General features: G+C 43.0%; 1 protein-coding gene across 1 annotated transcript in view; it reads right to left on the reverse strand.

Annotated features, from left to right (window-relative positions):
* Positions 1-9304: 9304 nt before the first annotated feature.
* Positions 9305-27552, reverse strand: part of samd10b (sterile alpha motif domain containing 10b) — a 37775-nt gene continuing 19527 nt past the window's right edge. The window contains exons 3-5 of the mRNA XM_036534223.1: positions 18535-18703; positions 13762-13902; positions 9305-9572 (exon numbers count right to left, since the gene is read on the reverse strand). Of these exons, the coding sequence (XP_036390116.1) occupies positions 9550-9572; positions 13762-13902; positions 18535-18703 (333 nt within the window). The 3' untranslated portion in view covers positions 9305-9549. The remainder of the gene's footprint in view (positions 9573-13761; positions 13903-18534; positions 18704-27552) is intronic.

Consider the following 27552-nt stretch of genomic DNA (forward strand, 5'->3'; position numbering starts at 1 on the left):
ATCAGAAAGGCTAAACCGCGTTCAATTTTGATGCAGTCTGCGATTCCTTACCTCGGAATTATTTCTGTTTTTTATACCGATATTATCTCCGCGGCCGTGTACAGTATTACAGTAATGTGTGCTGGGTCATGCGCGTATCCACTCTACCTTTGACAGTTGTAACTACAGTCTAGAGGCAACTTGCAAACTCTCGCGTTATTATTTTTTTTATCCAGCAAATAAAATTCAGATTTCGGCTAAATAAAACCAATACAAAACTGACCGTTTGATGCGGCTCAACCGACGTACTGCCGCTCAGTCATGACGAAAACGGGTTTGGCTGAATTCACAGAGCTAGCTAGCTGGTTGGTTAATGTTGCTAAACCTTTGCTTTCACAAATTAATGATATCGTCGTTTTGGAACTGTGCGGTTAAGGGCTCCAAAAAGGGGGAAAACGTATTGATTATCACGAATTCGTTTTTTTTTCATCGTTCCATGTAGCCTAATATATATGTTCTTATGACCTAGCTAGGATTAAAAATCCCTCCCAGCACGCTCCGACTTCGCTGTATGCGTCAGAAATGCTTGAGCAAACAAACAAAAACTACATATTTAATTTGCAGTCGTACCTAGGTGTAACTGAGAAATGTAGTTTGTTTGTGCTGAGTACAATTTTATTACATCTTATCACATAACGATTATTACAAAACTTATTTTGAAATTAAAATAGCTCATCAATTGAATACGTTTAAGATTACTGTAAGCCTGCTGGCCCGATTGAAATAAAATGATAATACAAGTGTCCATAATTATAATCTTACGATGTCCATATTAATAATGATAATAATAATGGTAGCCGTAGGCCTATTATTTGCTATTACTGTACTGGTCTGCAAATACATATAGAAAACTTCAAATTGCAAATGCAAACTGTGATAAACATCAGTGCACAAGGAAGTATTAAAAAAGCACATATTAGATAAAATTCTTGATATGAAAAGAGCATCTGTGAATCGTCCGACTGATGCTGTTTTCAATGGCCTGATTTTTTTTTTTTTTTTGAGTGGTTCATTTTAAATAATAGTATAATCCAGCAGGTAGCTATTAACTGAGAGTCCATACGATGGCGGTAGATACTTGCTTATTTCAGTGCTGGCCACACCAGCCCTTGAGAAAGCCAGGACAGTCGAGTTCGAGGACCCGAACTCAACGTGAGGACCCAAACCCCTCGTGCAATAATCACTTGCGTCATTCTCTCTCTGTTGATCTAAATTTTATTACACGCTGAATACAAGCGTCATTCACAACACATGCTTTTGCTATCTACATCTTGCCCCTGTAGTGATCATCAATCACTTGTTAGATTGTAGAGTTCATGCATTCTTTTCAAACCTGTGGTGTTAGTTTATCTTCATATGTACAAAAAGGTCACTTACTTGCCATCACAGTATATGTTTAAAATGTCAAGTATTTGTTCACTACATTAACATACGCACACCGTAAATGTTCAACAGTGCAGTGGGGCCTGTGACAAGGGCATGTTATGTGCTTAGATAGAATTCCCAGTTATAATGCATGCTCCACATGCCTGTCACTTGACCCACTTGCACAGCCAGTTAGGGATATGTTAGGTGAGAGTGCTTTTGTGATAATATGCGGCGTCAAGCCCATTATCTGTGTTATGACTATATTGTGTAGATGAGACTACATTAGACTAAAAGGCATATCAATAAGAAAGCATGCCAGAGGCATTTCATTTCTGGCATGTCGATGCATCACTGCGAATTAGAAAACAATAGTCTCTCACAGGCAGTATGCTCTGCTAATACAATAAAATACAGAAAGTTGCAGGCTTGTTCACATCTGGCCGTTTCCCCCATTGCTTTAGTGTTGAGGGAGGACACCATTGGGAAAGGGTTGGAAGGGAACACGTAAGGGAGAACATTGGCTCTAAGGGAGTGCGATCATTTGGCTCCAGAAAAAAAACAAAAACAAGGAGGAGTCTGGAAACCTCTCACTGTATCCTTGAGCTGGCTAGCTCCCACCTATTTCCCTCAGCTATGACGTGTTCCTGATCCAACCAGAATTACACGCTTGCCAGGGAACAAGTGAAATGTGATCCACGAAATCTCGCGGACTGGGAGCGTGGCCGTTGCAGTTGATTACTGAGTTCCCTTTCTCACACAGTGGAAGATCAATCAGGAGCTTAAGCTGACCAGACCACTCAAACGTGGTGGCATTTTATTAGTAGAGCTAAAGACAGTGGGGGGTTTGAAAGGAGTCTTTTGTTTGTCTGATTGATTGCATTTGACCCCTGTACCTGATACTGGTACAGCCATGCCACATTGTATTTCCTGCTTTCTTCCCCATTTAAAAGGGGGGCCCCTTTTAAATGCACCTTAATGGTTATGGCAGGTTACGGTTCGACATCCTATAAATCTTTCCCCCCTGCTCTCAGACATTAACAAGGATCTGGTGATTTATGTTTCCCTGGTTCCTGAAAAAGCAGAGGCCCTTTGAACCTGCCAGTTGTCAAGGGGACATCGCTATGTTTCCCTCGTGTAATTAATTTCAAGATGTAGTAAAATGTGAAGTCCAATATCCGAGAATATAGTTTTGCCATTTTAGATTCATATTTTACTATACTTTTTTTCATAAGTATTAATTTCCGGAAAAAAATGAGAATCAACACAGCTAACAGTCCCGCTATGCCTGCACCAGCACCAGCACCTTTTAATTCACTGGTAGATTTGCCTTGTAATTATGCAGAGGTCAAATTGTTGTGCAGTCCTGAAGGAACAGAACGATATCATGCACAGTTTTGTCACAAGATATTTTGGCATGCTATTTGTGATTTCATAAACGTACAGGAACACATGGTACATAATCTTGTTCTGAAATTGGCGATTAATCACAGGCATAGCGCTCCCAGAAGGCACGAGTTGGACTGACTGGTGGTTTTCAGTAGCATGTGCAGCTGGTCTTCATGGGAGGCAGAAATAACCCAAGGAGAATGGATAAATGGGGTCCCAGAGAGGAATACAAATGCACTGTGGCTGGACGTACTGTGAAATTCCATGCCGAGCTGCTGTAGGCCATGACCTGACAGCTTGTCTTGGCTTAGTCTTTCTTTGATGCTCTGTGGCCCAGAGTGGCCTCTTTTACAGATACTTCAGTGGAGGCCATTCCAGGGATTACTCAATGTTCATTCCCCCCACCCCTTGTGGGTCCATGTGTGTGCTTGTTTGCCTCTGTTTCTAAGGGCAGCACAGTGCACCAGCTCCACATCACCCACTTCCTTAGTTTTTATACTAATATTCCTATGATCCCTGTCCCAAATCCTCCTATTTGTCTCCCACACCTCTGATTTGCTTCTGATGAATCTCAGAACTTTCCTTTTTAAAAAATACCAGAGCCATTTGTACCGTGGGGGTATTCCCTGTGCAGAAAGTGAGAGCTGGAAAGGCATTATGACGCGGCAGAAATTGAATATGAGGCTGTATGAAAGTTCTCATTTACGAGGCAGACAGAGCATAATAGCGATGGCTTGGAACAGAACGAATAAATACGTTGGAGCAATCTGAGTACTGAGATCTGATCTCAGAACATTTTGGTCATTATGGAAACCATTTACTAGTGAGGTGATGGAAAAATGAATAGCATAGGTAATAACGACACAAGAGAATAATCTCCTTAAGAGAAAGATTGCATATATATATATATATATATATGTGTGTATATGTATCTATCTAATATTCAAACATATATACAGTATGTTTATATATATATATATATATATATATATAGCTACAATGTCCTCTCTCACAATCTATATCAAGTTGTAATTACAAAAAGGTAATGCTTCATGTCTCTCAGTAATTGTCTCTTAAAGCAGGAGTGAGAGTTTGCATTTTCCAAGAGGATGATCTGCAGGCGGTCATGACATCAGCTCTCCTGCCGACACACAGAGGTGCCAGTGGTGCCGAGACGTGCTGTCTGAGCTCTGTTTGGGCTGCCCTCTCCTCTCACTGCACAATTCAATGGAGACGTGGCACAATTTATTACCATTATTTATTTCCCTTTCTCGCCCCACCGTTCTGAAATAGATGAAGTATGTGGAGAGGGGTGACAGGCGCCCGGGCAGAGAGAGAACAGACCTGTCAGAGTGGGTGCAGCTCACTGAGCGCAGCGAGAGGGAACGGTCAGGCCTCAGAGGCCTGGGCTCTCCCATAGTGCATGGTTTACACACAGGGAGCAGGGAGAGAGAGAGAGGGACTGAGAGGGAGAGAAAGAGGCGGGGAGTGAGAGGACGAGAGACAGAGGGAGGGAAAAAAGGAGTGAGAGGGAGACAGAGTGAGGGAGAGAGTGATGGAGAGAGACAGAGGGAGGAGAGTGATGGAGAGAGACAGGATGTCAAGGGAAGAAAAGAGGGAGGTAGACAGAGGAAGAGTGAGAAGGAGGAAGAGTGAGGAAATGACAGAGCTGAAGAGAGGGAGGAAGGGAAGGAGAGACTTAGAGAAAGAGGAAGGGATGGTGACAGAGATATGCAGGGACAGAGAATTCAGAAAGACAAACTTGATATTACAGCCTTTGTTGCTACTGCAATTTATATGAAAGTGCTTTAGGGATTAAGTGAAGGGTCTTGTCCCCTGCTCTAGTGTCTGTTTGCTGTGATGAAGCTTCTGGTCTGCTTTAATAACACAGATGTGGAAGAACCTGGGGGAATGGAAGCAAGTGTGAAGTGCACACCGCTCTGAATGTGGATGCATGAATAAAACAGCAGCACTTCACCACTTCTTTGCCCAGCCAAGACAACGATTCTGGCGGTGCCAGCACGCCTGGAACTATGCACGCTTTTGAATGGGGACTTCTTGGTCACTGTCACACACCAGCAGGGCACAGGGTTATGGCAACAGCTATAACAGCACAAGTAGGAGGGCTGGGTGACCTTTTGTGCTAAAACGATTTTGCTATGGCACTGGGGCATCCCACTGGTCTTTGGAGGGAAAGTTTTTCATCTATGGAGAGACATGGGGACTATCTATCCAATGTTTTTCTCACCAATTTGAGAACTTTGAAATAAAAGGAAAGGCATATGGATCATTAGTGTTCATTTTATTCACTAGTTAACGCGTCTCATAGCATAAAAGTTCTATACTGTAGATCAGTGCTATTCATCTACACTTCATGGGTTTTTTGAAATGGGGTAGGCAAGGCAAGCATTTTTCTCCTCCTATTCATAGAATAATATACAGAAGAGTAGCATGTCTAAGTGCACACTTATAGCATGTATAAGTAGTTACTGTCACAAAATGTGCGTACCAACATTATTAAAATATGCATAGCTGTCGTTTATCACATTCAGCATAAATCATCATCATTGCCTTCTGTATGTCTCTCATGTGTGGCAAATAATTAGTGCAATACAGATAAGTGCCTATGAAACAAATAAAACAATACTGACGTAAATTAATGTCTCAGATGCACAATCAATAACAATTAGGAAAGTAGGCTAAGAGGGAAAATGTGCATATTAAACCCCCCCCCCCCCCCAAAAAAAAAGGGTCCCCTATTTACTGATAGCACCAGTCCTGGTCATATAGAATAATAACATTATTCTGGATCTCTGGATCTGGAATTTTAATAATGCTTATTTATTTTGTTTCTCAATGAAATGTCAAGAGGCAGTCCACAGTGGATAGTATTTGGTTCCTAAGCTGAACAGCCCTTCTGTAGATCACAGATAGTTTTCTCTTTATTTTGGCAATTCAGAGTCATACCCCTGTCCACAAAACACAACTTATTAACTTCATTTATATAACTGAGTGTGAGTCTTCAACTGGACATAACATCTGACCAGATGACCAGCACGTCTCTGTTTTGAACCTTTAGACTTGTAACAAGAGTGAAATCCATTTAAATTTAGAAAAATATTGATCTTTTTTTGGTGCTGTTGTCACAAATAAAAATAATAGTCTGTACTGAGAATAGAGCCTTTGCCTGACAGGCAGTTCTTCTTTAATTAACTCGTACACCTGTGGTGAGGTTTTAGGGTACAGTATGTAAGGAGACTGCCAACAGTGTGACACATTCACCGAAGAAGGAAGCATGCAGAAATCTTTGAATTCCTAATCTTCTCATCTTAAAAAACACAAACTGAGTGCAGATCTTTATCAGGAAGTATTTTCTAAAATTCTTTTGATCAACACCTATTTTTAACTTGAAAGCAGAGCACAATCTATTTAGAATGGGAATGCTCTCAGACGTGTAGACGTTCAACAGATTCTATGAAAATGTGTTATTAATGTGATTATTGCACACTGGCAGTGCTTCTTCTTGTGGACACATTGAGTTTCAGCTTAATCTCTTTTTGCCCACATATTCAGCAGATCGCATGCCATATCAAAAAGCACCTTTGAACTGAATCTGAAATTGAACAGAAACTGAACTTAACAGAACAAAAATGCTGAACAAAAATTTACTCCTACACAAGGTCAAACTACAAGACAAATAAAAATGCACCCAATAAATGATAATAAAAACACAAGTGACCAATGAGATGCCTGGATTTTTATTTTATTTGAAAAAAGACAACAGTTTCTCCACTACTCTTTATATTAACATCTGTACAGCTGGTAATTACTTGACATTTTCAAATCCATTTTGCATAATGTGTTAAAAATGAATAATACATCCATGTACCTACAAAAAGAAAATGTTTGTCTGTTTAACAGTCATACTCTTTGACCCTCAAACAGCCAGAGTCTATTGAGGAGATCTGTGGCATTAATGTGTTACAGGCAGGGCCTACATTAACCTCGACAGCCTGTCAGACAGATACAGGAGAGAGCTCAGTTGAAGAACTCAAGGTTTCTGTCTGCAGATTCTCCTAGTACACTGCCTTCTCTGTGTCCTCATAACTGTGGAGACTCTATTCAAAATCTATAATTTGATGTGTTGTATAATAATGTATGAACAATAACATGTCTCATTATGACTGCAAATAGTGCTTCTATAAAGCAGTTATCCCACAGAATTGCAGTTCTGAGCTATTGCTGTAAGTTAATAGAAGTGTACTGTTATCAGCAGCACAGTGAACAGACTGTAGATACACTTTGTTCCGATGTATAGATGTGGGCTTTGTGCATGCTGAATATTGTCATTAAATATTTCTTTCTGCTGGGAACTTCACGCTTGCTTTACATTGACAATTCAGATGTGTTTTAGCTTTGGTTGCGTCACCAGCGATGTTCAGTTCTGGGAATACTGCACTTTAGAAGCCCTGTTCATAGTCATCAAGATCATGTTTTATACTTATTATACAATGTATGAAAGTAGAAATCTTGACGAGAGTGTCCTTTAACAATGGTACACTGGGCAATTACAGCTTGTGTAACGTGGACAGTTTGAACAGGATAATGTGGTGTGTTCTTAAAACACAAAGACATATAAATGTTTGCAAAGTTCAGTGAAACAGTGAATAGCATTCTGTCACAGGGGAATATTTAGTTCCACTTTTCTGTTATGGTTCCCCCCTTCTCCATGGCGTGACAGGGCATACAGTATCTTCTTAATAGTCTCTGTGAGTCCAAACACGAATCCACTTTTTCAAAAGGTCATGCCGGTCCTTGTAAATGATTTAGTTTCCCACAGTCACACATGACTGGACATGACGCTATGTAACTCACATTCCTGAGTGCTACCTGCTTCATACGAAGAGCCTGCCCATAGACATAGCATTACCAGATTTGCTGAACATACTTTTTTAGTTTGTTATTGTATCCAAAATGTAATCCACAGCAGCTTCGTTAATGAAGAAATACATTTGAATTAAAAATGTCTGATTCACAGCCATCAATTGTGGCCACATGGCTCTTGCATACATCTGACTATTGCTTTTAATGAAAACAACCATTCGAGTCACCAATAACTTTATTTCTGTGAGTTCAGCCCCCTTTTTCGTGGAGATTTTAATGCTATAAAACAATACCCAGAAATGGAATAAAATATGCCAACTATCCTCTAGTGTAGTCCCATAAGAAGCAGATCTATAGTTCACAATGCGATGCAACTTTGCTAACAATGACTTCAGAAGCTATGCATCATGTGTTGCCTTACCAGGATAGTCCTGTTATAAGTCTTCTGTGTTTTCAGGTCTTCATCAAATGATCTCCACCTTACAGCATGAGGTAACTCAGTAAATGAGGAGATTTTAATTGTGCAGTGGCACAGGGAAAGAAGACGATCACATTTTTGAATGAGGGCATCCTTTTGCTTTTGGAGATTGTTCATTTTGACATTCAGGAGGGACAAAATCAAAAGTCTTGCTTACTAAGGATACAGCTGGCAGGAAAGCTTACAGTTTAGGTATTGTAGACTCAAGCCATTAACATTACTAATACAGAACCTTTTACTGCAATCCTGGACTCACAGTCAAAACCTGTTTAATTATTGCTTTAGCAAGTACAAAGGAAACGAAGTCATTTCAAAGGCAGAAATCATTTGTCCTTATACTGAATACATGTCAAAATGATACATTTAATATATATGTCTTTCTCTTGTATTTCTCAACAAGTTTGTTTATATATATATATTGGATATAGAGGTGTTTATTTCACAGAGTGAACATTTCAGTAGCTACGTTGTGTATGTTTGCATGGTGACAGCTTAGAAAAGTTATAATATACTGTATCAGTAACTACTTTAGAGGATGGGAAACTATGGGCAGTAAACACATCCGTTCCTTTGAGAATAAATATCAAAACTATGTGTTTAAATGCCTAAATCCTGAGATGAAAATTACATTATCAACTGTATGTCGCTATGTGTGTATGGGAGAAGCCACATTCAATAGCACAGAGGTGGCAGGCTCTGCCCAGGACTTGTGCCACAAAAGATCAATCCAGCTAAAAAAAAAGGCAGGAAGTGGAGAAGGCATGAGCTCTCATCAGAGGCATGTCAAACCTCACGAGTGCTCAAGAATGTTTGCTGACGGGATCAAGCTTTTTTGTTTCTATGTGTGCTGTGTCTCTACCTGCAAACATCAACTAACAGTTTGAGAAGATAACGTGTGGCCTACAGCAATGGTGACAGGAAATAAGTAGGTGATTGTATCATACTGCTCTTGGAAGTGACAATGCCTTAAGAACCACATTGTGAGCACTTGCCTGCTAGCACTTCATCAGTTCTGCCATATCATGGCCATTCAACAGCCACACACCCACCCCCACCCTACTCTGAAAAAACTAAAAAAAAAAAAAAAAAAAAAAAAAACCTCAAATAGCATACGCTCAGATGAATTTTTGAGTGATTCTGTTTGGTGTGATTCCAGATCTAATATTTGATCGCTATATTACAGTATCGGTCCCATTATTTAACACAGCATAGTCCTTTTTCAAACCGGAACAGATTGCTGTTTTGAAATTGGTGTCCCCCGGGTTGGCAGAAAGCGAAAGCCTCCTTTCCCATTCAAGGCATGATCTTCCATTCACGTATCTAGACCCTGCAGTTCCTCCCAGAGCTCTCCGAGATCCATTGTGTCAGAGCGAGCTGCCAAACGGATGGATGAGCTAAGATAGGTTTCCAAAGGAAGCTGGAAAAGACAGAGGGAGACAGGGAATACATAATTCAGTAAAAAGAAGGGGGATAAGCATCTGAACGCGGCCACCCCTCCCCTGTTCACCCCCCCTCCCGTCACCCCGGTTCATCAGAGCCCTCGTCTGTGGTAACCCTTTTTACACAGCCCTCGTTATCAGAGGAAAATTGGAATGTATTTAGAAGCCTATTAAAACGCAAAATTCTCTTCAAATGCTCAGAGTCCTGAGAATGCCCTCTGTGACTCCTCTTGTTCAACCAGTTAAGCTGCAGGAAATCAATAGATTTGCTCTCATTTGTCTCCCAGTTGTGTGCAAGCCAGGATGGGTTCAAACCCAGAGCTGAACTGAAACTTTTTGTAAGGATTCAGGATTATTAGCGAAGAAGGAATGATCCCTCCCCACCTCCCTCATTAAGTCTATTAAATGATTTTTACAATAAAGAGGACAAAATGGTTAGCCAGTACATTGAAGCAGATCTTAATGTTTCCCTGGCTAAAGCTGTGAGATTCTTGAACACTGAAAAACATTGCAAAGCAAGTCCTGTTTATACTTAGAGCCTGAAGAAAGATAGGCAAGTACATGCTCACTTTTATTGCGCTCTCAAAAATAGCAGCGTTTATGTAGACTTGAAGAAGTGAGTCTCATTTTGTCACAAACTTGAATTTATTTTTTATCTCAGAGACCCCTACATATCCTAAACTGTGTAAAAAAGTAGAGATTTATGTGTAATGACAAAGAGGCAGCTCCTCCAAGTTGTCTGTTAATATACATATTATTGATTTGTCAAATAATGATTCTGTTTTGTTTAAATTCTGACAGTTGAGCATACACCAAATGGAGCTGTTTGTTTTAACACAGCCTGGCGAAAAAGCTAAAAGAGGGATGATAAAGTGAAATAAGTACAATATATGCAGGCCTTTTTGGGTGCCTGTATAAAAATGACAGGATATTACTTGGTGGTTTCCATGACAACCCTATTTTTTCGTCAACAAGGATAAGACACGGGGCAGCTCTTCGAAGGCCTCTTTTATTCGCACGGAAAAAAAGACAGCTGTAATGTGAGTTTGGAATATTCCTCCCTTGGACCAAGGCCTTGAAGAAGCAATACTTGTGGTGAGAGATGATGTTTTTGCGGACTTATGCTGGTGGTCCTGTGAAGTATGGCTTGAGACAGAAAGGGGTAGGAGACGGGAACTGACCCTCCTTGAAGAATGCATTTAAATGAGATCTCAGGGGACTTACATGGGCTAGGGGGATCTTCTTGCATGTTTTATTAAGAATGTAATATTTGCAGTTAAATTCCACACTCACAGTTACAAATTTACAGTTGATGCTGTTCATTTACAGTTGTATCTGACTGGGGGTCCATAAGGGTAGGAATATCAGAGGACATTTCAACTGCCATGGTTAGGCAAGTTTTCAACAGCAAGTAAGGTGTCACTGACAATTGTTCGGGGGTTGGCTTGATAAATACCAGAAACATGGAGACACAGGACTGGAAAAGATGTGCATTCTGCACATATAGAAGTCCATATTCTGGAAATGAGGAGTGTCTTTTTTTGAAAGATAGACAAGTTAAGGCAAAAAGAAACAAACAGCATGACCCACTAGAAGAAACACAGGTTCCTCTGAATCCACAACAGATGTTGCTTTAGCCTTCAGGCCATTTTCTGGTATAGGCTAACATATGGCGAGAATGTCTGATTAAACAATTAACGTCCCTGGGTTGAGCTATTTGCATCCTAACCCCTGCCAAAACTGACTTAATGTGACATAAAAGCTTTCGAGTATAATTTTCTCTCTTAAAAAACAGTGCAGAGATGTGAAACTATAATGGAGTCATGAGGATGCTCTGCCAGTCAAGCACACCATGGAGCATTAGAGCTTCATGAAATGAATGCAGCACAGTGTGAATTCTGGCAAAGAGTATGAATATTTTTTTAACTGGAGGCAATGATCTCCATATGAAGATCACAGATTTCAGAGACAATACATAAAAATACAACTATGACTCAACCAGAGGACAGTGGACATCTCAGGACAGCACTTATCATTTGTTAAGCAACTGTGATATAAATAGTTGAGCATCATCACCACTTTTTTCTGATGTGTGTGTGTGTGTGTGTGTATGTGTACGGGGTTTAAGAACTCTTCTTTTTTGGAATTTGAAAAAACCATTTCGTACTCCATGTGAATAGCAATTAGAGCGGTGCAAAGGTTTGCAGTGTTCCCAGTAAATTGCTTATAAACCCAAGAGCATCAAGGAGGCTGACACGCCTGAGAAAGCAGTGAAGGCCAAATCTGTGGCACACAGAGCAGACACTAATCACTCCCTCACAAAATAGCCTCTGAACACAGCTAAGGAAACAGGAACAAAAACAAAGGTGTCCAGCAATTACAGGAGAACTGTGGTCAGATACCTAAAGTTGGTATGTTTTTGATATATGTCAAGTGCTGAAGTACATGGATGAGCACTTTGCATCACTTGTTTGTTAGTCTACCCCTCAGCACTCCTTCTGCTTTCAGTGATGCAAGCCAGCCTTACTACAAGAGGAAAAAGCTGTGTTTCTATGGACAGCCCTCTGATCATTAAAAAATAATAACACAAAGTATTATGTAGAAAAACTACTTGTGCGTGTATAAATGTGTGGTTTCTGCATAATGGAAATTTCACTGTTTAGAAATTGAGTGAAAAGCAAGCCCTGCTCTTTTAGTAAATCATCCTTCACTGAAAGAATCTGATATCCTTTAAAAAATCCAGACTAAAAATGATGTCTGTAGTCTCATGGCTGTTTGGATAGGTTTTGTAAGAATGTAAGAGTGAGAAATACTGGTCAATGGCTGACTTCAGTCAGCCTCGACTGCTGTTTTCTAATCACATGAATGAGAGGATGGGGGTGGGGTGGGGGGGTTTAGGTGACTGGGCAAATAGAGTATAATTTTTCAATTTTAAGATGTATTGTAGAACTGATTACTGTATTTTCTGTAAAATTATCTTATTGAGTCAAAAAGTAGAAATTTGACTACAAACCCTACTTTTTGTTACAAATGATCAATATTTCATTTTTTCACTTGTCAGAAAAATGACAGGGTCAATAAACAGGTACCCTGCTCTTGGTGTGCATCAATTTAAAACAATGCAGCACGTACTTATTGAAATATTATAAGAATGAATAAGAAGCATCTATAACAGCCTGAGTGCAACTCTGTGATAAATGTGACCTGACAGATCATAGTGACTATCAGACAATTTAATCTGCATTGACGCTGCTCTAATTCGCTAAAATCTCAGGTGTTTCACAAGGCTTCTCAATTAGCAACCTCTGCTTCAGAGTCAGGGCCTGCTGAACTGTTAAATTAAATCGGCCCCATGCCATTGATAGAATTCCTGACATAGTATTTAAGCTATCTCTCCTGAGATGTGTGCCTTGGGTGAATTTGACTCGCACCCAACACATCCCCCCCCCGGTCCAGGGGAAAGGCACTTTTCTATTCCTTGGGATGCCGCTTGATTGCACTGCTGCCCCAGTGCTTGGCCGGTCTACGGACAGCGTGAGACAGACTTAGAGCCGCAGGGAGTCGCTGGAGCAGGCTAAATCTGAAGAGGCTGGTGCGGGGACAGCCCATGGAAACATTGCAGAGCCTGAGATAACCTCAGACTGACCGACTGGAGTGACTTTAGCAGGGGAGCCTTAGAGGGAGAAGAAAACGCATCTTCTGAAGACCCAGCTCTTACTGCTGCCCCGCCCATGCTACTGATGCGACCAATTGAAACGTCCTCACCTGAAGCCCTGCCCTACTCTCACGGCTGAAACCTCGCACGCTTTAGTAGTGAAACCTCATAGATTACAAGTTAAAAATGAAGGGCTGTTCACAAGGTCAGATTCTACAGGGGTCAGTCACCTCACTTACTATGTATTTGTCTACCATGAATGTGAACTGAAGATGGCCATATGACTACAACAAAACATACAACAGAGATTCATGTTTGCCTGAGGAGAAAAAGGAACATATCAATGGGCACATGGCACACAGTGGAGGACTGTGCTGCACAGATGCACAGATGCATGGGCCCAAGCCAAATCCAGGTCAGCAAGCAATGAACGCTTATTGATGGCTGGACGAGCGCGCTCGCGACGCCTCCCTCCTGCTCCCTGCCCCCCTGCCCGCGGGCCTCGCCCTCACCTCGGCTGAGCAGCTGCAGGTTGCGCACCTCCTCTCGGACCTGCAGTTGCAGCACCTGCTGGAGCACCTCCTGCCGCAGCGTCTCCTGCACGATGCCCATCCGCTCCAGCTTCTCCCCGTTAAGCCGCAGCAGTGCCCGTCCTGTCGGGGGAGGGGAGGAGGAGGGAACGTTGGGGAGAGGGAGAGAGACAATGAGGGAGAGAGAGAGAGAGAGAGAGAGAGAGAGAGGGGTGGGAAGAGAAGTGTGGAGGAATATTACAGATGGGGGGAGAAGATAGCAGGATAAGGAGAAAGTGAGGTCCAGAGGTAGGAATGGAGAGAAAGGAAAGAGAAGAGAAAAGTTAGCTGTTAGAGAAAAGAGAGCTTTTGCTATAGGAGGTAACACACTGTAATTTGCCTATGTGGTGTCAGAGTGGCACTGCATAATGCTGCATAAGTATTACAATAATTTTACCTGCAAATAATCTGGATGAGGACTGCAAAAAGGTGAAACTGCATCTCTCACAGAATATCAGATGGTGCTATGGATGTTTTATTCTATCACAAAACATGAACTCCAGAATAACAGAAATGTAACATCCTACTACCATCCAAAGCACTAAATTTGAATAACAGGGGGAGCTATGCAACTCCTTCTCCACTTCCATTCACTGTTTGTGTTGGACGCTTGTCCTTCAAATGCAGGCAGAGCCTGAGAATTTATCATGGTTATGCCTGACTGGCCAGAGGTCCACATCATAATTAGAGATATAAATCACCCTGTTCCCTTTCTTCATGAACCTCCCCTCCTCTCATTTTACCTGCGTAACATACACATACTTACAGAAAGCTCATATCCACTTGTTACAACGCAATAACATCAGTAATAATTTATGTGAGCTTGTTATTACAAGTCATATGGATCTGCTTAAAATAAAGGTTAATGAAGGCTTGTTAGGTCGTAAATATAATGTGACCTTGGTCCAGCTGCTATTGGGAGGCCGGGGACAGAGCTTGGCTCTTAAAAGCCATTCAACTTTTCCCATAAAATATAAATGACCTTAATAAACTGTCAGCTGTGATTTTTATTCCGAGGAATTTTCGAAAGGTATGGTGATTAATGTTTCATCGGTGTGTGCTCCGCAGCGAGGGGCTAATGGATGACAACCCGATAGGTACCCTTCAGATACCAACCCAAAGCAGCCCTGCGGGCCGAATCTCGGGGCACCCCCAGCGAGGGGGTTCTCTCAGCACTCCAGAATATGAAACGCGGGCTTCACGCCGTGTTGATAGAGACATTAAAACAAGGGGGCCGTCCGAGAAGGTGGGCGAGGCTGCGGCGGCTGACAGCGCGAAGAGACGGGAAGAAAAGAGCAAAACAAAAAACAAGCCTCAGATCTCGGGGGCTGTCAAAGGAGTCCAAGCGAAGCCGGCAGAATCTTTAAACCAGCCAAGGCTTTTGTGCTGCTGACAGGACTCCCGCTCACTATCCCCTAATGATTACGCTTAAAACGTTTTCCCCACTGTGTGATCCTCAGGCCCACGAAAGGAAAACGGAGGCATGCGGTCTGACCAAAAGCAAAGAGAACTATTCTCTCCCTGTCTGTCTTTGTTGTGCATTGGGACGCTACATTATGTTTTTTGCTCAGCAGATGTACTTGTCTAATGTGACCTACGCAGTTTGTAATTTTTATGTTATCCATTTATACAGCTGAATATTTACTATGGAGATTCAGGGTAAGGGCTCTGCTCAAGGCTAAAGTACATCTCTAAGCTCATGGGTACCAGAGCAGTGGCTGACCAGGGAATGAAACCAGTAACCTTTGAGATATAAGCCCTGCTCCTTACCCACAATGCCACACTGCTGCCTGAAGGCAGTAAGATGTGGGCTGCAGGTCAGCAGGTGAGGGAGCAAGACTCAGCACAGTGTTCACAGGGATTACAAACACCAAGGCACAGTGGTCCCCTCCATCCCTACTGTATGTTAAAGACCAGGCACCACTGGAGTTGTGCCTGGGTCTGACCTGCAGCCTGACTGCAGTAGAGTCACGAGCAGCCACTGACCTACATTCTAATTGATGGTTTACATGGTCCACTGGGGAATCTCCCGAAGGCTTTTTGCCACAAACACGGAACACCATTTTGACAGGAAAACAATGCTTTGACAAACAAGTTTACCTTTGATAATGGATTTGTCTGTACAAACCCTTGGGCTTTGTTAAGAGTAGCAGGGATTCTGTTCCATGTTAGCCTACTTCTTTTGTCCCAAGTAACCTCTTTTCCTGTCTCAAAGCTTACTTAACCACATCTCTGTAATCCCCCCCACAATTTGAGAGTGGCTTGCGTGCAAACTGCTGTCAGGCATCATAGCTATTGTGGAAGATATGATAAAACCAAGTAAAAAATTCATGGTTATTGCTCTGGTGCTCCTCCCCATGAGTAGTTTTTGTTCAGTTTTCCTTCCTTGGTAGGCAGGTGCATTTCAAAAAATTCAGACATGAAAAAAAAAACCTAAGCCTCCAGCTAAACCTCATCTGTGTTTGATCCTTTGCATTGTGAGAGTTTTTCAGCACCTGGCACACAGCAGGTGAGATTGTGGTTGAGTTGTGGTCCAACGGGAGCAGCATGTGGCTGCATTGTAGGGCTTTTTATCTCCCAATGACAGAGCTCATGCTGTGCCGCAAAGGAAAGCAAAAACTGAAATCAGTGCGGCAGCATTTAGCCCCCAGAAACACTTTGTCCTAGAATGCCTTTGCCCTTGATCCTTTGTGTACAATTAGACAGAGGAGATGAATAGAGCTCAAATCAATTCCCCTCAGACAGGCTTAATATGCTTCCTAATAATTTCCTGCAGACAGCACCGCTGCCAAAAGCCCCCCACTCCAGTTTCTGTAGAAATTCCTACAATTCACCAACAAAATAACTGTCCAAAACAGCACTGATAAACTCTTTGAGGCAAAAGAAGCATTGGTGTCATTATGCCGGCTGTAACAATTAAAATATACATACAAAAAACATTTGTAAAGGAATAACAAGAGACATTAATGCAGGCATCATTTAGAACACAGTCACAGAAGCATTAAAGCACATTTCCTTCTTAATGAAGCACCGTGAGTAACTGAACAGGTGGATTTAAAACAATACACTGAAGTTGCAATCATGTTACATCAGTATCCACTGTGGAATAGTTTTACATTGTGTACAACGGCTTATAGCTGAGACACTAAAAAAAACATGCAATGTGTTTACCTCTGTCAATTCAAGCTGTCATCGAAAACATAAATAACAACAAGAGGGCAGAGAGTTGTGTTATCCCTGAAACATCACAGTGAGGAGTTACTGTTGCCCTGAGGAAGTGTCTCAGATGAAATCAGAGACTTCCTGTCGATAAGGGAAGTGACCCTGCAGCGTTCAAAAGCAATCTGTTCCCTGTCATTGCGCGCGAATGAAACCTGTTATACACAGTCTCCTCTCACTGCCAGAATCGAGCCGTCTTGTTGCAGTAGCGATTGCACTCCACCAGTAAAGCAGTAAGGGCCGTCGTCCATAACGCAGAGAGAGAGAGGGGAGGGACCTGGAGCTGGATTGCGTGTGCTTGGGTGAATAGAGAGGAATGGACACTGCAGTACCAGCCAGTGTCAGGAGGGATGGATGGCAGTGACATTATAGCGTGAAAATGCCCCGAAGTGTCCACACTCTCCCTCTGACTCACAGCAACAAAAAATAAACCGCCACTCTCACAGGAAGACAACGGCTCTGCAGTTCTGCTCTGTGGCTAAAGCCACAGTTCAATTTTACACTCCTCTTCCCTGTCACCCCCCACCACCCCCAACACCATCCTCTTCCTCATTGCAACAGAGCTGAAAAGTTGTGTCTTACAAGATAACTGCTCATTTCGATGTGTAAATTAATTCAGCAATCTTGAGCTTTTCTCGTTTGGATGACTGGTTCCAAAATCTTATTGTAAAACATTTAGGTGTAAACCCTCTCTCAAATCCTTCAGTTCAGATGCATGGCTTCACCAGAGCTAAAAATAAATATTTGTCCTAATTTATTTTCTGTAATGGTTTTTGAGCATTGTCTTTGCAAGCAGCTCCAGTTACACTTTACTGAGAAAGGACGCTTCGGCTGTAAGTTAATGGATGGTGCTAACCTTTATTGTCTTTGTTCCAACTTACTAAAAGTGACAGTAGGGAAGACAATTAAGAAATGAATGATGCAATCATTATAGAAAAGAATGGACTAAAATCTTGCGGAGTTAATGCTTCAATATCCAACTGTTGGCAGAGAAAAGGCTTTAATATGATTCATAATATAATGGGGTTAGTGACGGTTTCTGTAATTGTCCATTAGTGTGTCGGTCAAAGATGTTAAGAGTAATTCCTCGGACTTGTAATAACGTGTACCCTTCCCCACCCCACAAATGCCTACTTAAGAACGCTAAGAAAATCAAAAAAGGCTGAGGGGGAAACTGGGGGAACTGGAGGGAGGAGCTGAGGAAACTGGAAACTGGACAAATCAACAGGGAGAAAGTGGGGCAAGCGGAGGAGAAAACTAAGGAAGCTGTCAGCAATAACTGGGAGAACTGGAAGAAGACCAGAGGAGGAGCACTATTATGACTGCTGATATATTATGAGCAGAGAAACTGGAACAACACACAAACACAGGCGAACACAGCAACAGCCATTTCTACTCTGCTGGTTGTTAATAAATGACTGCAATGACACACATCAACACGTGATGCCGAAAACTCACAGTGCCGGCTACATGACACATGACACATAAGCGCCATACCTGTGATTGCATGGTGTGAGAAGGCCTCAACGTAGGTCAGGTAGTTGTGCGGACAGTGCTTCTTCAGCCACTTGCAGACATCTTGCTGTGTCCACAGAACCACAGGCTTGGACAGGCTGGAGAGCGTGGGGCTGGTGTGGTACACAGTGAAGGCCTCGCCCGGCCGCAGCTGAAACACAACAGCAAACACGCACACACGCGCACATGAGCCAACTGTCCACACACATCACGCACCGCACTATAATACTCATTACCCACTTACTACAGAGCGCTGAAAGGAGAAGAATGAAGAATGCCTGAGTCACACCTGTCCTTGAGGGACAAGGACGACAGACAAGACCAAGGAGGTATTGCAGTCTTCAGTGATCTGCTATGTGCCTCCATTACAAAGACGACAGCATCACTTTGCTGTCACACGGATTCATATTGATTCCAGCTGTATGTACACGGAGGAGACAGAAGGCAGGTTCTCTGGCTCTGACAAATGGCCAGCTGTTCAGCGTGCTTTGGCCCGGTTCCTCACACTCGCCCTTCCCCCTGTGTGAAATGTAGACTCACATATTACTCGGCAGCCAAAAAGGCAAACACTGGGCCAGAAAGCTGTGAAACTGAGGCATTTCAGTGTGGATCTCATTTTACAGTACCAGGGCTTTATTGTGGGTGACTTAACACAGCACAGTTTTGACAAATGACACATTCATACAGCTGGGTGTTTACTGAAGCAACGCAGGCTAAGTACCTTGTTGAAGGATGCAACAGCCGTGTCTTATCCAGGATTTGAACCAGGGCCCTGACTGCTGCTCCACACTGCTGCCCATGCGCTCGCCAGAACAACAGCTCATTCCTCCTTGGGATGTTTTTCGAGCCTCTGGTCAAGAATTCAGGCTCTGGCACAATCATAGCTGACAAATGGTGGTCGCCAGAGTAGAAATTGGAATGAGGTTATAAGTTCCTGTGAGACCAAATGACATTGTTCTCACAACACCAGATGCAAACGGAGCAGAGTGAAAGCGAGACCATGGCTGCTCTAGTAGCAAACCACAGATCTCACAAAAAGGAGAGATTTCTGCACAAGTGAAAAGTCTCATATATTCCGACTCATCCATTATACACCAGAAGCATGAATATGAATGAGACATAATGCTTAAGATATGAATGAGACATAACGCTCCGCTCTTGCTACGACTCGTCCCATGAAACCTTTTGTCTCCTGGGCTGTGCGCCACCGCGGTCACTCAAGTGTAACGTGACCGCCTCTGTCCCTCTCACTGCGTCACCCCCGAGGACTCAAGCTGACATCTGCCCCCGGAGCACATGCCCACCGCTCCGCACGCGTGGCATATGGAGTTCGCCCCCAGACTGTCGATGGGCAAAGGAAGCCCGCTCAAGCGGAACTCTCGGAGAGCCACTCTCTTTTTTTCCCCCCTCAGTTTGCAGCGGTTTTGCATCCATCATGTTAAAAGGTCGCGGGGACAGAAGAGGGACACAGCAGTGATAGGTGTGTCTCCTGTTCAGGCAAGCGAAGCCATGATGGTTAGCGTGCATGCCCGTGTAGTAGTTTGAGTAGTCATTCATCCTTCAGGGGGCCTTGTTTTCTCACGTTTGACAGGGTTATGGCTCCGGTCTGATGGCAACGAGGGACACAAACACACATAAATCCACTTCAGAATAATCTGGCCTCAATGTCTCCACATCACAGAGGCTGAGTGAGAGAAACGGCAGAGGTACCAAAAAGCTGGAGGACAAAGAGGATTCAGCAGGTGTGATGAAATGTAATGGGAATGGGTTTGGCAGGCTCACAACAACCAATCATCATCAGCAGAGTGACAGTTATACTGACCGGGGGGGGGGGGGGTTGTAGGGTCATGCAGTGCCAGTTCTAAATCTCATCAGTGGTGAAACAGGAAACAGGAAGCGGATTTCGCCAGCCAGCGAGTAGAAAGTTCTATGCAGTCTCTTATTCTCGAAAGCCCTTTGTTGTCCACTGTAGAGGGCCTGCCACCCCTGTGGTGTGATTTTCAGCGCACCAGAGGGAGGGCTTGCACAGAGCAATGTGCCCGGTGTGCCTCTGCCCTGATAAAAATCTCTTTCTCACAGCGCCTCCACTCAAACACGCTGACCCCTCACGAGGGCGTATCATTTGATAAGCCCCTTCACGGTGTGCCGTGACTAACAAAATTCGATAGGGGTTACGTGAGGGCTGGCTCACAAAAAAGGAGTATCTTTTCAATTACTGCCTCCCTGTAATTTAATATGGCCTTTGGACTTTCCACATTGACTGCAATATAGCTTCTCCCCCCCTTCACCCCTCCCTTCCACCTTTCGGAGTTCCTCAGTATAACCTATATTCCCTCAGAAGAACACAAGTTCTAGGCTGGAGTATCACACATGCAAACTTTTGAGCAGGATCAGATTTTTATGAACATTCACCCAAGAAAAGCCATGCTAGCTCCCAGCATGCTCTGCTTTGTACCCAGTAATTGGAAACAACTTCATCTCCACAGCTCAGAGGGCACGCCTCTTGCCTAATTACATGCATACTTCATTTCAGCTTCGATAATAAGCCGAAACCATTTTTAATGACTGAAATTTATCGTACTCTCTGCCGTAATTAAGACTGAGTCTGGAGACGCATTAGAATACTCCAACAGTTAGCTTGGTCCTCTGACAGAATTAGCACACAACACAGCAAGGCAAATGGTGGTTTTGTGGAGAAGGAATCCATTTCCTCTGCCTCAGTGCTACCAGACATCATGAAGGATAGTGAGGAGTTCAGAAAATAGAACATTCGCCAATGCAGCTTGTTCATCATTGTCACATTTTCAGTACCGTGAAAGCACAGAAATATGATACAGCATCGGTAGCTTAGTTGCACACAATAAAGATTCCAATATGTATATTGCATGGCTTGTGTTGGTCTTCGGCTTAAGCATTTGCTAATAAACGTGAGTGAGGGTGCATGGAGGGGAGGATTGGTGAGAGGCTTTTGCTTTTTAGGAGCACTCTGTTAACACACTATTGGCTGATAAAGGGTGTTCTTTTCTGCCTCTCTAGTCAGACTCGAATCGATTCTCATTAAAGAGTGATTTGATACTGTACATTTATTTCAATCTTTTCATCAGCGTCACGCTTCCATCACCCGGGATGCACCGCAAAGCAGCAAGGACAACTAATGGAAGACGAACAGAGCCAAAAATGAAAACTGCAGCAAAAAGAATGAGGGCAAGAAAGGCAGAGATAGAAAGAGACAGAAAGATGAAAGGAGACAAAGAGAGCGAGCGACAGAAACGTTAACAGAAAGAGAACGAGAGACGAAGACGGACAAAAACAGAGAGATACAGAGGGAGATGAAGAAATAGAGAGACACACTCAGGAGGAGTAAGAGACAGAGAAAAACAAGGAGAAAGACAGACGGAGACTGGGACAGAGAACAAGAGAGCGGAGGCCCGTGTGGAACAGGGGTATCAGTAATATGACTTCGGCTCAAATCTCACCATGACTAATGGCTCTCATCTTGGGAGCAAGATGAGAGGGAAATGAATCCAGAGTGTATCTCCCCTATTGCCCTCCCCATCCCCCAAGGCTCCCCTTCCCATCCATCAGAGCATACGACCACTGAGACAGCTCCGCTGCAATCCGCCACCACCCTCCAACCCCAGAGACCCACTTCTGTCTGTCCGGAGATGAGGACTCATTTATAACGCAGTGGGACTATGTGCAGGGGGGAGGATGCTCCAGCCACAGTTCTCCAGGCAAAGTACATTGTTCCCTTCTCGATCCTTATTACCTCTCAAGCTAACTGATACAATAATGCTATCCAGGGGGGCAGGCACTGCCCGGCCTGCATGTCTGCAAACATTTATTCGGAAGTGTAACAAAGAATTAATTTGACTTTGGCCTTCACGGGAAATAAAAGCAGACTTATGGCAATGTGCGAGCACCCACAAAAGAATATTAAATGAATCTAAATCTGTCACTTTTGCTCAATATTTTATGAGGTTTTTTTTTTTGGTTTCTTGTCAGCAACCCGATGCCGCTTGTTGCGTAAGCAGTGTGTTTCCCATGGTGCAGTTCTCAGCATCCTGGATCCTGAGTCCTGGACGGCCACAGCACTGTGCTTGTCAACGATATTTAACACCACTCACTTAACCAGATCTGCAGCCCAGGTCATAGCCCCTTTTTTTCAGCGCTTTTCAAGAGCCTGTGAAACCAGAATGCAAAATGAGGCTGTAAGCTTTCTTCTTCCCCTGACCCTCAGTCCTTTGCTTTCGCTCCTTTCTGCTCCATCCCAAGCTTTCAAAACACTCCGCTCTTGTCCCTCATCCCCCCGTCTCCTTCATTCTTGGAACATTCATCTTGTTCCCGTCTCTTATCTCACTCTTTCAAATCGCCACATTTCTTTCCCATCTCTCATCTCTTCTCCCTCCTCATCTTCCCTCCCGCCACAGCTCTATCCCTTCCCTCCTTTCTCTTCCTCCATTTCCCATACACGGCCCCGCTTCCTCTCCCCCTTTCCCGTTTTATCTCATTCTTATTTTATCCTTCCTAACCCTCTCACCCCTCTCTCCTCTCCTCCCGGTCTCAGCCTCGGTGATGGTCGACCTTGAGCGTGGAGCTGTCGGTGTTTGTCTGAGTGGCTCCCCCGGTCCCCAGGGAGCTGAATCAGGATTAGCGCGCCAGCCGTGGAGTGTGGAGGCTTCTTAAAATTCCACAAGGCCCCTCCGAAGCACCTTGGACGACACGCGCACCCCTCCCTTCCCTCCCCTCGCCGCTGATCAAAGACACAGCCAATTAGCCAGGGAACATTGAGCAGAAATGCATGTCAGTCACTCTGCGGAGGCAATGTCACCAGCGCCGGGGACACTCTCCCTCCCTTATTCACTTTCAAGTCCTCATTTTGGTCCTGTCCCGGTCCGAATCTGACCCCCGAGAGCCCAACAAACCGCCGCCGAACAAAGAAAATCTGAATTGTAGATGCTTCCTACATCCTTTCCTTTGCAATATTTATTATGTTTATGCCTCACCTGGTTTGTAGCCAGGGGTAATTCTCCAGAGCGCTCGGTTTTAGACAGTGACCCCATTAGATGGGAGCGCACTTGGAGATACTTGCATCCTGTAAAAGCCGAGGAACCTTCAAGGACTGTTTACAGAAAATGTGAGGCTGAGGGTTTTGTGTTCAGCTCAGACCTTGGTTAAAGACCGGTAAACTCCTGGCTTCCATTATCGACAGAAATCACTAGTCTGCCAGAGACCTGCTAGACGGTTCCTTTGCCCGCGTGAAACGACTCATGGCTTAATTAAAATAAGCTGGACAGGTCTCGGGTTTTGTAATTGCCGCGTTTTGAGATTGTTTTTCCTGCAGACGGGGTCAGCAACCTGCTGAGGTAATGAGGAAACTAAACAAATCAAAGGCCAATCTTTGTAGCGTGCCACCTTTGCAATTCAAATCAGGATTTGCAGTAATGAGCAATGCCTGCTGAATGCAAAGTGCCAGCGCTGTTCTGAGCTGGTAGCATTTAGGCATTTTTATTTCATCAATTCCTGCATCGAAATGGGAAAATTTTACACGTGCATGCGCAGACACAGTTCGCTTGGGATTCACCTCAACACCATATCGTACCTGGAGCAGCCACAGTCAAATATGGTTTCAACGAGATACTGATTTCGGAAATAACAGCCCGGGTACAAATTTAACTTCTGCGAGAGCAGTCAACAGGTGAAAGCTCTTTTCCATCTATCACTGTTTGCTGTAGGAACCAAATAAACAGTCATGAATTCCAATTGCTGTGTAGAACAGAATAAATATACAATGGGGTAAAGACAGTGCAAGACAGTGGGTAAGAAGTGCAATTTTCTTCAGATGCAACTGAAACTCCAAAATAATGGGTCTATTCAATCAGTTATTTCTTACCTGAAAATAGTCTCTACAGTAGCGTATTGAACAAAAGCTTGTCACGAAAGTGGCAACGTCAGAGTGTTTTTGCCAATTTGTGTAATGCAAATAAATTTGATCGCCTCCAAAAGTCACTCTCTATACTGTAGGAGTTAAGAGCTACATTATTTTTTATTTATCTATGATGAAAAGATCAGGAATCCATCTTCTATACTCCTGCAGTCAAACTGTTTTTAGGAATTCGCAACATTTGTGAGGAATCTAAACTGATGTGCGATGCACACTGGTAATCATTTGTAAATGCGTATTAAGGAGAGTAGTTACCCATCTAGTTCTGTGTAGTTCTGACAGGCAAAATCAATGCAGGGGTGAATTTCATGAAATCAGGCTGAAATTAACTGGCAAATCCTTTTGCAATTTTGCAATCCTTTTTCACTAGTGATGATTGGTAATTAAGTCCAGATCCAGAGCTTCTGAAGCATCTGGCTTTTTCCATCACCACCTCTTAACAACACATAAAGTTTGGCCTGTTGAACAAAACCAATGTCAATTATGTTACAAAAATATCTGCATCATTCATGGGAAACCATTTCATTTAATTCAGATATAAAATGTCAAAGACCAGGCAATACATCAGAACAACACACCTTGCTCCATGACAGCTTAAGTCCCTTGTAATGAACAGGAATGGATGTTCATGAATGATAACGAATACCAATTTGAAGTCTTATGCAGTGATTCTGCAAGCACTATACATGTCAACATAATACCCTGGCATGAGGTGTTGCTGAAATTCTAAATAACATCTATCTCTTGTTGTGTTCAAAGAAAGATCAAATGTCTCACTCACACTACCTTAAATCAAAGTGCGTCAAAGGACTGTCTCATCTGTGCACACCACACACACTGTCCCTACCTCATCTAAGCTCAGACAGCATAATTACTGAGCCTAATTAAGGTATGTAATCAGCAGGGCACAGGCAGACATTGCTTTAAGCAATGGCTACGCAGAAGAGAATCTACCCGATGCGGGTGAGGTGTCTCTAAATCTGGCAGTGGAAGATGCATTAGGACAGACCGTTCCACTCTGCCGCTCGTCTGGATACTCATTTGATTAGAGGCTTTCAGCAAGATTATGCAACAGCTGGAGTGATGTCACGACCCTGGCACCGTGATGCAGGACCACTTTGGAAGTGGGAGAACTGTTCAGAGCGTGCCATCCAAAGGCAGGGCTCACAGCTGATGAGGGGACAGTCTTGGTCTGATCTGAAGGTAGATTTCACCAACACATTGGATTTCCTCTTAAGGACAGTAAAATCAGCACAGCGACATTCCTCGTTATTGTTGTTGTCCCTGTTAATGGGTCTGTGCTTCCTGAGAGGAAATTAATGATTTACATTAAACTGATATTCTGAAGAAAGAACTGATGGAAAACGCTTTCAACAAACATTAAGTACTCACTGCGGGGAGGAGAAACAAAACAATTTTATATGAGCAAAGGACTGAATTAAAATCATATTCCATAACGAAACAAAACATACTTTAGGCATCCCATACTTCTGTGATTAATTCTGCCGTGCTAATTAAGTTTAAGCAATGTATTAAAATGAATGTGTTACATGAATAATCTTAATTCCGGCTCCCTATCTCTATGGTATACTACTGTTTGTAAAAAGGATAATAAAACTGATTGAATTTAATTTAAAAACAACAACATATTTAATTAAATGCCACTCATCTGTGGAAGAATAGAGGAATATATTTTACAATGCAGGGTATCAAAAGGAACAAATAATATATAGTTCTTGACAGCTGAACGTGCCCAGCCAAACCTTTCAAATAATATGCAAGCCCATCTATGCAAATATAGACAACAAATAACAAGAGACCATTTAGTCCATTAAAAGACACTGTACCAAAGCTGGCCTTGAAGAAGGGGTTGTTAGACTGGTTAACAGCTTGTTTTCTGGTCTCTGGGAACCAAGTGACAATTTGGATGTAAGAATTGAGTCTGAACGACATACAGTTCATTAATGCTTTTCTGGAAAGACTTTGAAAGAAAACAATTGTCAGGGAGTAAAAAAAAAGAAAATATCCACCAGGCTGCTCTATAATTCATGATGAAGATGCATCCCTTACACTAATCTGGAAAAAAAAACACAAATATTTTATTCACCCTTAAAAGGAGAATACAAATGGAACAGATAATTAAAAGCCACCAAGCCAAAAATGCACGTCTTCTGCCTTCTACAGTGCTTCAAGCAAATAGCGCTCCAATGCATTATTTAACAGTGCAGGACAACATCTTGGCTACATAGTGCATTCAAATATTTGGGTCATTCTACTGAACAGACTCATGTTCATTTCCAATATCTTTATGTATTCCATATTGAAACGATAATAACTCTACATGAGTATAAAATGAACAAATCCGGCATTAAAATTTTCTGTCATTTGATATGGGTGAGAAACTCAGACTCAAATCTTGCAGAACTGCTTCCTCCCAGGACAGAGCAATGGATCTTCACGCTGCTATCCAAACCAAAGTAACACAAACCCCTTACAATATATCACTCTGCATTCACACTACGCACGTATCAACCTCTGTAGCATGATCTCAGAAACCGAAGCATGAATTTTTCAAGGGTGAGCCGAAGCACAGGCCTGTTGATCAGTAAGGGGGAAAGGAACGAGAAAGGCATGTGTGATCTGTGTGATCTCATCTTATCTGGGACATGGGACCGCAATGTTCACAGCTACGTGCAGCTCATTCTCAAGCAGGGGCCGTCAGCTCCGTGCAGCACGTGCTCTCCTGCAATGAGCATTCGGCATCAAATGCTGCACGCTCCCAAGTGCGAAAGTACAGTAACACTCTTGCAAAACACAGCGCACACTCCCAAGAAAGAGCAATCACAAGCGTCCGTTGCAGAATGCTGCAACAACTCCAGAGGGACACATAGATATAGACTTGGTATGCTAGAAAATTGTTGAGCCACCAGGACCAGCCACAGCAGTGCCACTCCATACCATTGCAGCTGCTTTAATGGCAGAACTATTCCAGATACACACATCCTTTCCAGATGCCATATTGATAATGACAGTTTGGTAATTCTGTATTTACTTTA

This window comes from Megalops cyprinoides, chromosome 7 (assembly GCF_013368585.1).
Source record: "Megalops cyprinoides isolate fMegCyp1 chromosome 7, fMegCyp1.pri, whole genome shotgun sequence".
Classification (NCBI taxonomy): domain Eukaryota; kingdom Metazoa; phylum Chordata; class Actinopteri; order Elopiformes; family Megalopidae; genus Megalops; species Megalops cyprinoides.